This window comes from Polyodon spathula, chromosome 4 (genome assembly GCF_017654505.1).
Source record: "Polyodon spathula isolate WHYD16114869_AA chromosome 4, ASM1765450v1, whole genome shotgun sequence".
Lineage (NCBI taxonomy): Eukaryota > Metazoa > Chordata > Actinopteri > Acipenseriformes > Polyodontidae > Polyodon > Polyodon spathula.
In genome coordinates this window covers 53,462,972-53,476,072 of record NC_054537.1, presented here as the reverse complement: position 1 = coordinate 53,476,072, position 13,101 = coordinate 53,462,972, and the positions used below count along the sequence as shown (strand labels likewise).

The 13,101-nt window shown below is 40.6% G+C and overlaps 1 protein-coding gene across 1 annotated transcript in view; it reads right to left on the bottom strand.

The window, feature by feature from the left end:
- The window catches only part of ulk4 (unc-51 like kinase 4), a 235,374-nt gene that overhangs the window by 35,243 nt on the left and 187,030 nt on the right, over positions 1-13,101 (bottom strand). The window contains exon 35 of the mRNA XM_041248083.1: positions 2,946-3,134. Coding sequence (XP_041104017.1) covers positions 2,946-3,134 — 189 coding nt within the window. The remainder of the gene's footprint in view (positions 1-2,945; positions 3,135-13,101) is intronic.

The window sequence follows — 13,101 nt, the reverse complement described above, 5'->3', positions numbered from 1 at the left end:
GACCCAACAAAAAAGGGTCATCATATAGAAGACTTAATTGCTACAACTAGAGGTTTTATTAAATCAGCTGGAATTGTAGGAGAGTAGCACAATTAATTTTTTCTTAAGCAAAGGTTACTGCATTCTGCCTGGATAAATAATTTACTGGAGGAAGCGCAGAATAACTTTGAGAAATTATGTCAGGAGTTAATAAAGAAATACTCCCCCTTTTCCAACCCTGGTGTAGCTCTAACTAGGGCTTACCACATGAAATGAAGGGAAAAGGAAGATCTTTGTGATTTTTACAACGAGCTCAAGCGCACATACCAAGCAGGTTGTGGTCCAGGTGAGGACCCCAATAAAATGGTACAGTTTAGACAGTTGTATTTGAATAGCCTGCATCCAGTGACAGGAGAGTTAGCCAGTTTGGTTGTGAACTCTGTGTCCCCAATGGATGTGATAATGGATAAGACACGAGAAATTTGGTCCTGTAAAACAGGGAGTTTCCATAGGAAAGACACAGCAGCTGCAGATATGATTTATGCAGTAGCAAGCGAGGAGCCGTCCCTGAAAATACAGGGATCATACGGCACCTTCCATACTGTCTGGTTTGGTGGTACATTCGGTATGGTACACTCAGCACGGTATGATTCGGGTACCCTAGTGCAGAAACCTTGTTTGCTATTCTGTATGTATACCGGGTCAGAAATGGGGCAGGTCTGTGACCCACAGTTACTGCATTAGCAAAATATAGGGATGCCCACATATATAGCTTCAGGCAAATCAACACAGACCAAAGTCTGGTGAAAGCCTGCCGTCAGAGCCCTGACAGCCTTCCCAAAGGTAATGTAAGCAGGGACCAAGGTGGCAACGAAACACTGCGGGAAGGACTGCAAGCAACCAGACCCGACACAGAGCGAAGCATAGCAACTGCGTAGTGAACAAAATGGTAATATTGTTCGTTGTACAGTACTTGTACCAGCGGGAATGGGGTAGGCCTCAACCTACAGTTATCACTTAAGCAGACTATTGGGGTGCCCACCTATTGTGCTTCAGGCAAACTGACACAGTCCTAATACTGATGGAAGCCTACTATCAGAGCCCTAACAGTCTTCACAGTAATTCCGCAGCCAGCAGCTGCACTCGTATTTCTGTGAAAAAAAATGAAAAATACACACAGAGAAACAAATTCTCACACAAAACAGTAACAATTCGATTACTGTTAACTTAAAATAATTTTCGTAATAAAACACAACATTTTATTTTTAACCTTCAAAACGAAACTAGCAGCCTGAGAGAGAGAACACAAGTAGCCGAATTAAGGTTATTCAATCCCGGGGAAGGGGCAAAGGAGTCACCGGCTTCGCACAGGGCACAAGGCCGCTGTTGAACTAACGAAAACGACGGCTGAGTGCACAATACATGTAAGTAGTAATCACTATAAGCACGTAACAATAAATCACATTAATATTGTAATACACAAGCGAATAAGCAGATATAAGTAATGACACAACTGTTCGTAGATCTATCCTGCTTTCAGGTCGGATGAAAGGAAAAATGGTGACAATGTTTGTGTCGGCAGTACTTATGTACTTGGGGGTGGGCACAACTTCGTCACAGGCACTACGTGCAGCTTTGATATATCTTATTCAGGTTTCAAGGTCTTTAAGTTAAATACTCATTAGGTAATGGATACATTTCGTACTTGATAGGGAACACATATGATACTATTATAAATGTCTGACTGCAAACAAATATTACCACCTATTGCCATTAAAAGCACCTCTATAGATGCAGAACTGAAATATATAACAGGTGTTTATGTGACTATGAAAGTATTGTAGCATGCACGGGGGAAAGCAGCAGCAGGGCTTGTAGGTGATCACTTTTGTACAGCGGTATAGGCGCTATGCTTCAGTGCGTGAAGAGCCTCGCTGTGTGTGATGCGCCTGTCTGCGTTAACCGAGATCGCTACAGTATGTTGTTATAGGTACTTTCACCAAAGGTCACAAACTGAATGATTTACAGACCTGCACTCTGTATCACCTATCAAACTGAATGATTTACACACCTGTACTGAGTATCGCCTATCAAATTGCCCCCCTCCCCATATACATGAAATACAGTCAAACTTGAGTAACATCATACTGAGTGGATCACTGTTAGTGAATAAAACTGACAATATTCATTACATTTATAAGTATGTTTTAACTGTGCTACTTCTGCATCTTTTATATATTTTCAAAAGGTCAATAAGGTCCTGAAATGCAATTGATGGTCCTACTGGATCAAGAGTATATTAATATTTTTCAGTAATTCCAACTTCACATTTCATCTAAGATTTTTTTTTTTTTTTTTTTAAACTTTCATGCAAGTACTGTGTAGCTGTACTACAGGCGAATAATGTTTGTGAGACTTAGATCTGTGCAGACAGCTACACTAATACATACAATGGTTATTTGAGCTGGGGTGTGATCATGCAAGGACAAAAACACCAATCAATTGTAGGAATGGTTTCTTGAAATGCCTGAAGTTGAGGAATATAAATTGGGAATAACAGGATGAATGCAAACATCTTGGATTTTCTTAGAGACAGAAATTAAAAAGTAGGCTTGATTTTGGTGTCATTTACTGTTTTGTTATAGTTTTGAAATGGTTCAAGTGCTACAATAACTTTAGTTTTTTGAACATACAGCTAACAGTAACATTACTTACTACAACACCCACTATTTTCTGCACCAACTGTACTGTAACACATTTCAGGGGATAACAATCTGTGGCCTCTAGCTATCATTATTATTCCAACTGAAGTTTTCATATGGGTGAGAAATTTCAGTCTACTGCATGAAACTGCTGTGCTGGAGCACAGTTATTCCAGCTGACAATGTTATGTGGAGGCAATATTTGGAAATCAAACCACCCTACAGTTCTGGTGACAAATGGTCCATTTGCCTGCAATTACTTACCAAACGCTTAATAATCCGTAGGAGAAGCTTTTGTTGCTTTGGGTCTTGCTGCAACGTCAATGTCTTGGCAAAGCTGTGAATGTTTTCTGGAGACATACATTCAGGGTTGTCACCTCCTCCATACAGCTGCACTAATAAAGACAGGCACTGAATCACACCTTCATATACCTCGGGGTCATCATTTGGTAGCTACAAAAAAAAAAAGTTACAACATCAACTCAGCTGACTGCACCAGTTCTTTTGAATAATCAAAATTGAACAATGGCTTAATAAGGGAATACGGGTGCTGGGTGACTTATACAACGATGGGGTGTTTATGTCATACCATAACTTAATTATGGTATAACTTAATTGGTAGGGAACACTTTTTGAGATATTTGCAACTCAGAGATTGTGCCAGTGCTGTCTTGGGTCTGCATCTCCTGCACAAAAAGAAACCAGTGAATGAGCAGCATTTTACAGAACTTGTAGGAGACTGTCATGCAGCCATCTACATGTTATAATACATTTAATACCATGTGTATTGGTGATTGTTGAAACATCAATTATCTGGCAGAGATGGTATGCGTAACTGATGACGAGATGTGGGTAAACATTCTGTCAATTTCTGGGGCTAGTATTAAGAGGAGGAAAAGAGGAAAGAGGAAAGTTTATACAATACAAAATACTACATAGATATTACTGGACCCCTACAAGGCTCTACAGAGCAGGTATACTGAGTAGTAATTTGTACTGAAGTGCGTTGTTGCATGCTACATGGGAATGATCAGTGGTCTTGCCATTCTGACATAAAGTTCTAAATAGCTTGGGGACATGGCTGGGGGAGTCTCTACCAGCTTCACCCAGACTGTGCCTCCCACAAGACAGCGCCAAGATTCCAGGGGCAATAAATAACCAATTCAGTTTGATCATGGTAGAAATTATCTCTGCAGCCAGGTTGGTCCTCCGTAATTGGAAGAGCCCCACCTCTCCAAAACAAAGATAGATTCCATGATTGAAGGAGGAGTTTGGATAATTATCATATAAATCACAGTAGGGTAACAGAAGAGCATTAACTATTTGACCTATTTAGAAACCAATTACCATAAAACATTTAGTTATTATTGTAAATTATGTGTGCAGCACAACCGTAATACACATCTGTCTCAGCGCAAACCTCCAAAGCACCCTTTGCAGGTTTCAATCCTTTTTTTTTTCAAATGCTTTATTTTCATAACAAATCTGGTTTTCACTCAATAATTTAATTTCATATTATGAATTATGTGATTTCCACTGCAATTTTGGCATTGCACAACCATAACACTAATATAACCCCACCTACACAGCTAAGACCTGCTGAACACACTAGCCATAATAGCTAGTATTGCTAGTAGAACAGCCTCATCACCAAGGAATTCTCATCACCATGGAATTCAAATCGCCAAGCCAGAATAATGTCATCTATCAACATTTTCTGAATACTATCCAGTCTTAATTAATGTTTGCCTATAATCCTCTATGATTGTTTCAGCTCACAAATTATTTCTGCAAAAATGTGCTTGTGAAGTCAATCAATCAATATTTATTTATATAGTGCTCTTCACATCAATAAAGCCGTTTCAGGCTTTATATAAAATAAAATCAACATACATGAGTAAATATATTGCTAAGAAAATATATTATTGATTAAATTAAATACAAATCATTTATTTAAAGTATCAACAAAATATAGTCCTAGAGTGGCTCATCTGGTAGAAGCGCAGCCACATGGTGCTCAGGGTGAGTCATACAGCGCAGGTTCATATTCTGGCTGTGCAAAGTAAGCCAGTCTTCGCTGGGGACTCCGAAGTGAGCGCTGGGTTCAATACGGGCTAAAAAAAACTTGCTGTTGAACCAGGCTTGGACAGAGCACATGTGCAGAAGACCCAAAGGAAGGGTCTGGGAAGCAGCTGCCATCAACTCTAGAAGCTGCTGAAATGTCACTACGGTTAGCTTTTTGTTATTCTCTACACTCTGTCCTCCGCCAGAGTGGACAGTATGTACCTGGAGTCCAGGCACACTCCCAAATAGGAGGGTGTGTGCTGGCTCTTTGCCCGGTTCACTGACAGACCTACCCGATGCAGATGGCCTGTGACGAGATCCGTGTGAGCCACTGCCTGCTCTGGAGGCTGAGCACAAATGAGTCAGTCGTCCAGGTAATTGAGCACTCTGATGCCTGAGTCTCAATGTGGCCAGAATAGCCTCCATGCACTTCAAAAAGATAGGATGAGCTAGAGAGGCTGAATGTCAGTACCCGAAACTCGTACATTGTCCCTTGGAAAGTGAACCTGAGGCTCCTGGTCTTATGTGGATGTGAAAATATACGTTAGGCCTTATTGACTGCAACAGCTGCTGCATAATCAACATTTTGAACCTCCATCAACTCAGTTACAGGCTGACCTGTCTGAGGTCGAGGATTGGTCTGAGGCCACCATCCCGCTTGGGTACCAGGAAGTACCTGGAGTAAAATCCTTTTTCCCGAAGGGAAGGGTGAACTGTGCAAAGTTCACCTCCTGTCACTTCCTGACACAACATGTAGACTGGCACCAACAGGGAAAAATGTTAGGGCTTTAGCAGTTTGTCATCCAGTCTCCCTTGGCACAGAATCATGGGGTGAGGACACAGTCACCTCTCCAACAGAGGGTGATGGGGAAGAGCACTCTGTAGAGCCGTGAAAGAGATGTTTCTCCAGCATGAGCTTAGAGAAATGTGCACAAAACTTCTAGAAACTGCGGTTCACCAGTTCCTCCTTAGCATGCTCTGGCCCCAGGCAGAAAGAGCATCTGCTATGCTTGTCCTCAACAGGCAGACTGGCCTTGCATGTGTCGCAGGGATAAAACCCAGGGAAGAAGCAAGCAATGCAGTGTACAGTATACAGATGTACAGGTGCTGTCTCAATCTGCTTATAGATAGCAACCGGGCGGGTCAAAATCCAAACAAGAAAGGTGTGGTACCGAACTGGGGGTGTAAGCACTGGTAGGTAGTGGGTCGGTACCAGGTTGGTTTGGTGCCAGTTCTGTGACTTTAGCACCGGGTCAGTACAGTAAGGTACCGGTTCGGTAACTTCAGCACCAGGTGGGTACGGTACCTTGTTGAGACCGGTTTGGTGACTTTAGCACCGGGGTAATACAGGCACGGTACCATGTTGGCACCGGGTTCAAGAACTGAGCGGGTCAGTGACCTCAGTACCATATGGTACAGGTCTACCGGTTGCCAGCTACTGCTGGTAGCAATGTACAGGGATGCTGACCTGTGCAAGTTACTAGCAAAACCCCTCAGTCAGTACTCACACAAAACAGAGGGAAGCCTACTTGTAGAATGAACGAACTGCCTTCGTAATGGTGATGCTATAGCTGGCACCAAAACGGCATCAAGAAACTGTGGGAGAGATTGCAAGCAATCACAACTGAAGCAAGTACCTTGGTCCTGCTGCGGTTAGTCCAGCAGCTGCTCTCAATACTGACAGGTCTGCACTTAGTCTCTGTAAAAACAGAGGCAAAAAATCCCCAAAACACTTCAATAAGATACAGTGTTCTTAATGCCATAGTGTTTTCTAAGATGGAGATGGAGCCACCAGGAACAATATGAATCATTAAATACATAAATACATGTGTATTACTTGTCATGACCCACATACATTAACATATGAAATGAACTGAATAAGTAAAAGCTAAACAATAGGCAAGTGTATATTAATCAACCATACTGGCAAAGTAACAGACAAACTAATGTTAACAAAACTAAAGCAAAACAAAAAGGTAAAAAAGCTTAAATCGCTATGTACTTGTTTGAAATTAGCTGGTGGGTGAGTTTTGGGATAACACAATGGCAAAAATAATGGCTGTTACTTATGGTTAACTTAATGTTAATAAACTAAATGTCAAACTAAATTAACACAGAACCCCTACACATGTTACAAAATGCAGCAGCAATATATAAGAGATGCACATTATTTAACAGAATGCTGAAGCAACTCACCAGAACAGGAAACATCAAATTGCTTGGCAACTTGTGTCTGATTCAGGTTTTTTTCAATTTCCAACTTTCCATTTTACCATTTTGTAGCAATGAGGTGCACTCGTGGAAATCAGAATACAAAATAATTCAATGATATGACGCTGGTTCTGGAAAGATTTAATAAACATATCAGTGTCCCTTAAGATACTCTTGTGATGACAAGTCTGTATCCATTGTCAACGAATCGCTATCTGTGCCAAGAAGGTGTTCTTTTAAGCAAAGTTCCTGTTCCTTTAGCCAGAGCACTTACAATGGGAAAAATCAGTTTCACCACAAGGGTGTTCCCTTAGGCAAAGTATTGCCTTAGGAGGTGTTCCTATACGTGGGGACTACTGTACATAAATATTATAAAACGTCTCAATTTTAGCCAAAGCCAAAACGAAAAATAAATAACTCCAGCCGGAGCTATTGCAGCTGGGGAGGAGAGCACAAAGTCAGCCAACTTATGTTGCTTGATCCTTGGGAAGGAGTAACAAGCCGCTGGCTTCACACTAATGCAGCACACTCAGCTCTAGAAAGGCTGGCAGGACTGGAAGTAGAGGCAGATGCTGCACAAGGTGTTCTGTGGAGACCAAGTTTAAAATGGAATGCTACAGTTGTATCTGTGCCCACACTGTACTCTCTTTGACCTGAAAGTAGCTGCCTTTTGTCACTCATGCCAATGAATAACATTCACGATCAGAATGTAAATGCCTTTCAGTTCTATTGGACTATAGTTTGAATCCAGCTTCACAAGTGAAAGTAGACATTGGTATTTTTGTGAACAATAACAAAGCATTCCAATGGCACAGTTTTGTAAATCCACTGTGTTTGTGACCATTAGGTCACAAACTGATTTACAAAGGAATGCAAATACTGTCCCATGGCTTTTTTGATCTAATGTGAAGCATATTGGAAACCATTCGATTGCCAGAAATCTTTGATGAGATCCTCACTTAACTGGACGTGTTGTCACTTATTTTTAATGATTAATAACTTTCACAGGCACCAAAACAGTTTTTAAAAATGTTATATTCCTTTTTTTAGCACATTCCTTACTTAATACAAAACAAAAAGAAAGAAAAACAGTACCATAAAGGATTCAGCCCTATTCGGACCAAGCTTATGCATATAATTTACATTTAGTTTAACTAATTAATTTATCCATACTATAATGAGGAATTAAACATCAGGAACTCCTAAAAGGAGTAATTAATAGCTTAAGTAGCAGTTTTTACTTTGATGCCATTTCATTTCAGAATATTAATGACATTGTGAGGCAAACCCAGAGGGTAGTCAACTCCAGCATATTAATGAGCGTTTTCACTGAGTGTTTATTACAGATAGATAAACAAAGGCAGATCATTTCATTACAGAACATACTGTTTAGAGAGAAAGGCTTGTGGGATCACAATGCAGGAATATTTTCAGACATAAATAGGCCTCTGAATAGAATGTGAAGCTTATTAGCTATTATTGGGATCCCTAAAATTATGGAAATGTTTCCCAGCCACATGCAGCCTTAAAGGTTTTGAATTTGTACACACAGGGCTTATATAAGGGTATACATGTAAAAAAGAAAATATGCTTATTAAGCTCAAAGTATTCAACAGTCAAAGGTTTAAAGTACACATTTAACATTACCACGATAAGTGACAAGAGTGTAGCCTAATTATAAATTACTTATAAAGATGTGTTACCAAGAAGATTTCCAGTATATATAAACAAGAATGAAGCATTACTAGTAATATATGTCTCTAGATTTGTTTTCCATTACATGAAAGTAGGTGTTAAAACTTCATGCTGATATTGGACTCTCGCCAAGATAAGCACCAACTAAGACATAACTTCTTTTACTGTAAACTATTGTGACCCATCTGCCTTTCCTTCCATCTAATGAAGTAGATATCCTTCTGCCTGATGTTGATGGCTGAAGTGTAATGCTGGCCCCAGGGATCAGTCTATTTTGCCTCCCTGACACATCAGCATACACACAATGGCTGCAATGTTGGCTCCAGGGATCAACCACAGTGGGGTCTCCTAGCGCATCAGCATGACACCCATCTGGACTGAGCTGAGTATGGTACATCTCTGTGGTCTTCAAGTGGGCACCTTCCATCTTTGGTGTTTCGTTGACTACCCCACGGCATCTTAAGGACATTTTGGCATCTCAGCATCACCCCCCTCAGTCCCCCACTCAGTAAGCACAACTTACTTACCTTTCCATCGACGTTGCTTTCTTTCTACTGTGCTTGAGGTCTCCAAACAGAATCTTTTCGTCTCAACCAGAACCACTTGCTGCTCCTCTCTGCTGCTTCAGATAAGTTTTTCACTGTGCGTCGCAACTCTTGACCACTGAATCCAATGTCTTTGAGAAACCGGGTTGTGGAGTGTGCCACAAATCCTCGACAACCCACCTCCACTGGGTAAACCTGGACTCTCCATCCTCGCTGTTCCGCTTCAGCAGCTAGTTCAGCGTACCAAAGTTTCTTCCTTTCATACGCCTCATCCACAGCATCCTCCCATGGCACTGTTAACTCTACCAGGTGAACAAGGCGTACTGATTCAGACCACCAGACTATGTCAGGTTGAAGGTTAGTGGTGGCAATCTCCGGTGGGAAAATAAGCCACTGTCCAACATCTGCCAGCCTTTTCCAGTCTCTAGCAGCCTTCAGTTGTCCTCGACGAGTTTTGGTTTGAATATTTCTCTTGGTGGTTGCTCCCCTAGACGGAGGAATGTTGTTCTTTGTGTGTTATATATTGCTGGAATTGGTGGCAACCTGTTGGTCATGATGCATTTGTCTTCCAATGCTAAGGCCAAACATCACAGCACCTGATCATGATGCCAAGTAAACCATATTAACCCTTTGCGGTCTTATGTCGGACCAGGTCTGACATCACAATTTTCCCTTTCCAGTCCGATTTAAGACCCTGTCCGACATCATCAAAAAGACGTCAAGTACAGGTCTCTAGTCATTGTTTCTCCAGAAAAAGCAGAGAAAACCTTTCAATGGCTGAGTGAGACCAATAGGAGCTGAATGAAGCCGAAAGAAAGGGGGCGTATCAGAGCAATACACAAAGCCCCTGCTCGACAAAGATAACTCGAACACAAACAAAGGAGACAGATGCTTCCACATCCAGCGCTCAAAGAATATAACAGACATTTGCAGAGCTTTCTGAAATGTTACAGTAATAAAATAATGACATTAAATAAAATCACATTACTGATGAGTTTGGTGATAAAACTAGTGATCAGGAGAGGATTTATCAGTATGCACATCTATAAAGAGGTATGTGAAAAATACAGCAAACAAGGGGTGCAGCTTGACTGGAGATGCAGTACTGATGTCCTTTCGCTATGCAAGGCCTTTTAAACCTGTTTTACTCTGAAAAAAAAAAAAAAAAAAAAAATTAAAACAGCACGTGTAAAATAAACAGCGCGTGTGAAAATAAATTGGACCGGATGCACCCGACAATCGCTGAATAAATGGATCGCTAGGGTTAAACCTAAATATTTGTGCAGGTTAATTATATCCTCCAACAGTTTTAAAGCGACTGTTTAAACGGCCTGATGGCATGAAAAATGTCATAGTTAAAATAAAACCTTATTGTAAGTTACTTTTGCTGAGGCTGCTACCTTGGGTATTGTCTACAATTTTATATCTGTGTGTGTGGGTGTCTTTTGTCAGTGGAGCTCCCAAGAGACCTAATACAATCAAGGAGCAATCTGTGCAATGCCCTTGTGTCAACTAATTAGCACACACTTTCAAAAACCCCTATAACGCAACTTTTTTCCCTACATGACTGTACTATAGCACTCAGTCCACTGACAATTACCATACTGGCTCTTCAATTTTTTGATTTATAACTTTAAAAACCTTATCACAGAAACTAATTAGAATATTAATCCCAACAGACCTATTGTGACTACCAGGTGTTTTATGGCTTGTTTAGAAATGACTGGAATATAGAAAAGAATAGATTCTTAACTGGGATAGTCACTATAGGATGTACTGCACTAGGACCGTCATTCCAAAAATCATGCCAATCATAACCTACATTGTGTGGTGCCCTGCTCCCAGATTTCAAAAACCGAACTGTGTTCCAGACTATAGCAGGGGTTCTCAAACTTTTTCAGTCTGGGACCCCTTTATTCTATGGGTGAAGAACTTGCGACCCCCAATTTCCATGTAAAGTAAAATGTAAACATGCACAGCTATACAAATGTATGATTTCAACACATTTAAACCACACTCTTAAAAGGTGCATTGGCAGTCAAAGACTAATTTAGTAATCTACACATTTTCAACTTCAAAAAAACAAAAAACATTACAATGCACAATGTATGCTACCTTTCAGAGTAATGGGTGTGCCTGCTTTTCAGACAAGGCTCTATGGTTGTAATGCACATTTGCAGATCATCTTTAACATTGAGACAGTTAGGGTATCTGCTTTTGATTGCAATCAGATTTGAAAATACTGACTCGCACAGGCATACCGATGAAAAAGGCGCAAGCACTTTCACGGCTTTGCATACTAGTTCTGAGTATTCCATGAGCATAGATATCCAAAAATCACAAAGTAATTGTTTCGGAAAAGTGAAATTCTGGGTATTATCGCATTATAAATCCATGAGCTTGTCCTGTACTGCTGGGAGCAAGGCTGCATTTTTAGTAGCATCTTCTTTAAATGGGTTTCTTATCCAAAGGCTACCTGTTGCTGTAACTTGAGGAAAATAATACTGCAGCTGGTTATGTTGGCCTTGCACAGGATGATGTAATTTATCTTCAACTCACAGAATAAATGTTCTCTTATGAAATCTGCCATCAGAGAAAGTTTCAAAACTGCCACCCTGCACACTGAAGACCAAATATTAAGCTTTTGAAAGAATGCTTCGATCTTGGCATTCATAAAATTAATTCTTGTCATTCATATCATGTCCTTGTCAAATTTTATTGCGATCATTGAGCCGATCAAACATATCCATGAGATAAGCAAGCATTGCAAGTCACTGTGAATCTTGGAGAAGTCCAGCATAAGGAATTAGTTGTTTCTTCAGAAAAGCCATTGCTTCTCGTCTCAGCTCAAACAAACGTGACAAAACCTTCCCATGGGAAAGTCATTGTACTTCAGTATGAAACAGCAATTGCTGATGTTCAATACCCACTTCTTGGTTGACCTTTGATGAAGTTCACCACTTTTACAGCCTCATCAAGCACCTTGAGAAGATCAGCAGGCACATTCTTAGCAGCTAAAGCTTCACAATGCATTAAAAAATAAGTCCAATTAGCATTGCGTGCAACAAGCCGAATTCGAGTCACCAGACCACTGTTCTTTCCCGTTATAGCTCCGGTAGTACATACACCAATACACCGCTCCTAGTCCAGCCCAGCATCTTTAACGATCTCAGAAAAAGTGTCATGAATGCTTTCCACAGTGGCTCGACCTGAAAGTGGAAGACAAAACAATACATCCTAATGTACAGATCCGTTGCAAATTTATCTTACAAAAGCTAAGAGCTGTGCAGCTCCTGTCACATCAGTTGATTCATCGAGTTGGATAGCAAAAAAGTCACAATTTTTCACTTTCATGTAAAGCTGATCACAAACGTCAGCAGCCATTTCATGAACGTGCCGTGCAACTGAATCGTTTGAAAGGGTAAACAACTTTTAATTTACTTGCGGAATCAGGTCCCAACATAATGGTTGCCATGTAAGCAGCACATGGCGTTATAATGATTCAGCAGTGGTGTGTACCGTTTTTTGCTATCCTTAAAATCACCATGCAGGATGCATGGACCGCTTTAGTATTCACACTGCTTGCTTGAAAAACTACATGCTTTTGTTTTTTCAGATTTGCTAACTTCCTCTGGAAAAAAATCAATTGGTTTGTTCTTCAGGGAAGGATGCTTTGTTTCTAAATGACGGCGCATTTTTGCAGACTTCAGACTTTCATGAGCAAGTATTTTACCAAGAAGAACACACTGTGGTTGCAGGTTAGTCACAGACCCAACATATTGTATCAACCCAGGCGATGACATCTTGCTGGACACTTGTTTGTTTGTTTATATCTCGTTTAGTGTTACATGTATTGTGAGGGTACGGGGCACGCCATTAGATTAAGGGAGGGAGAGAGTGTGTGT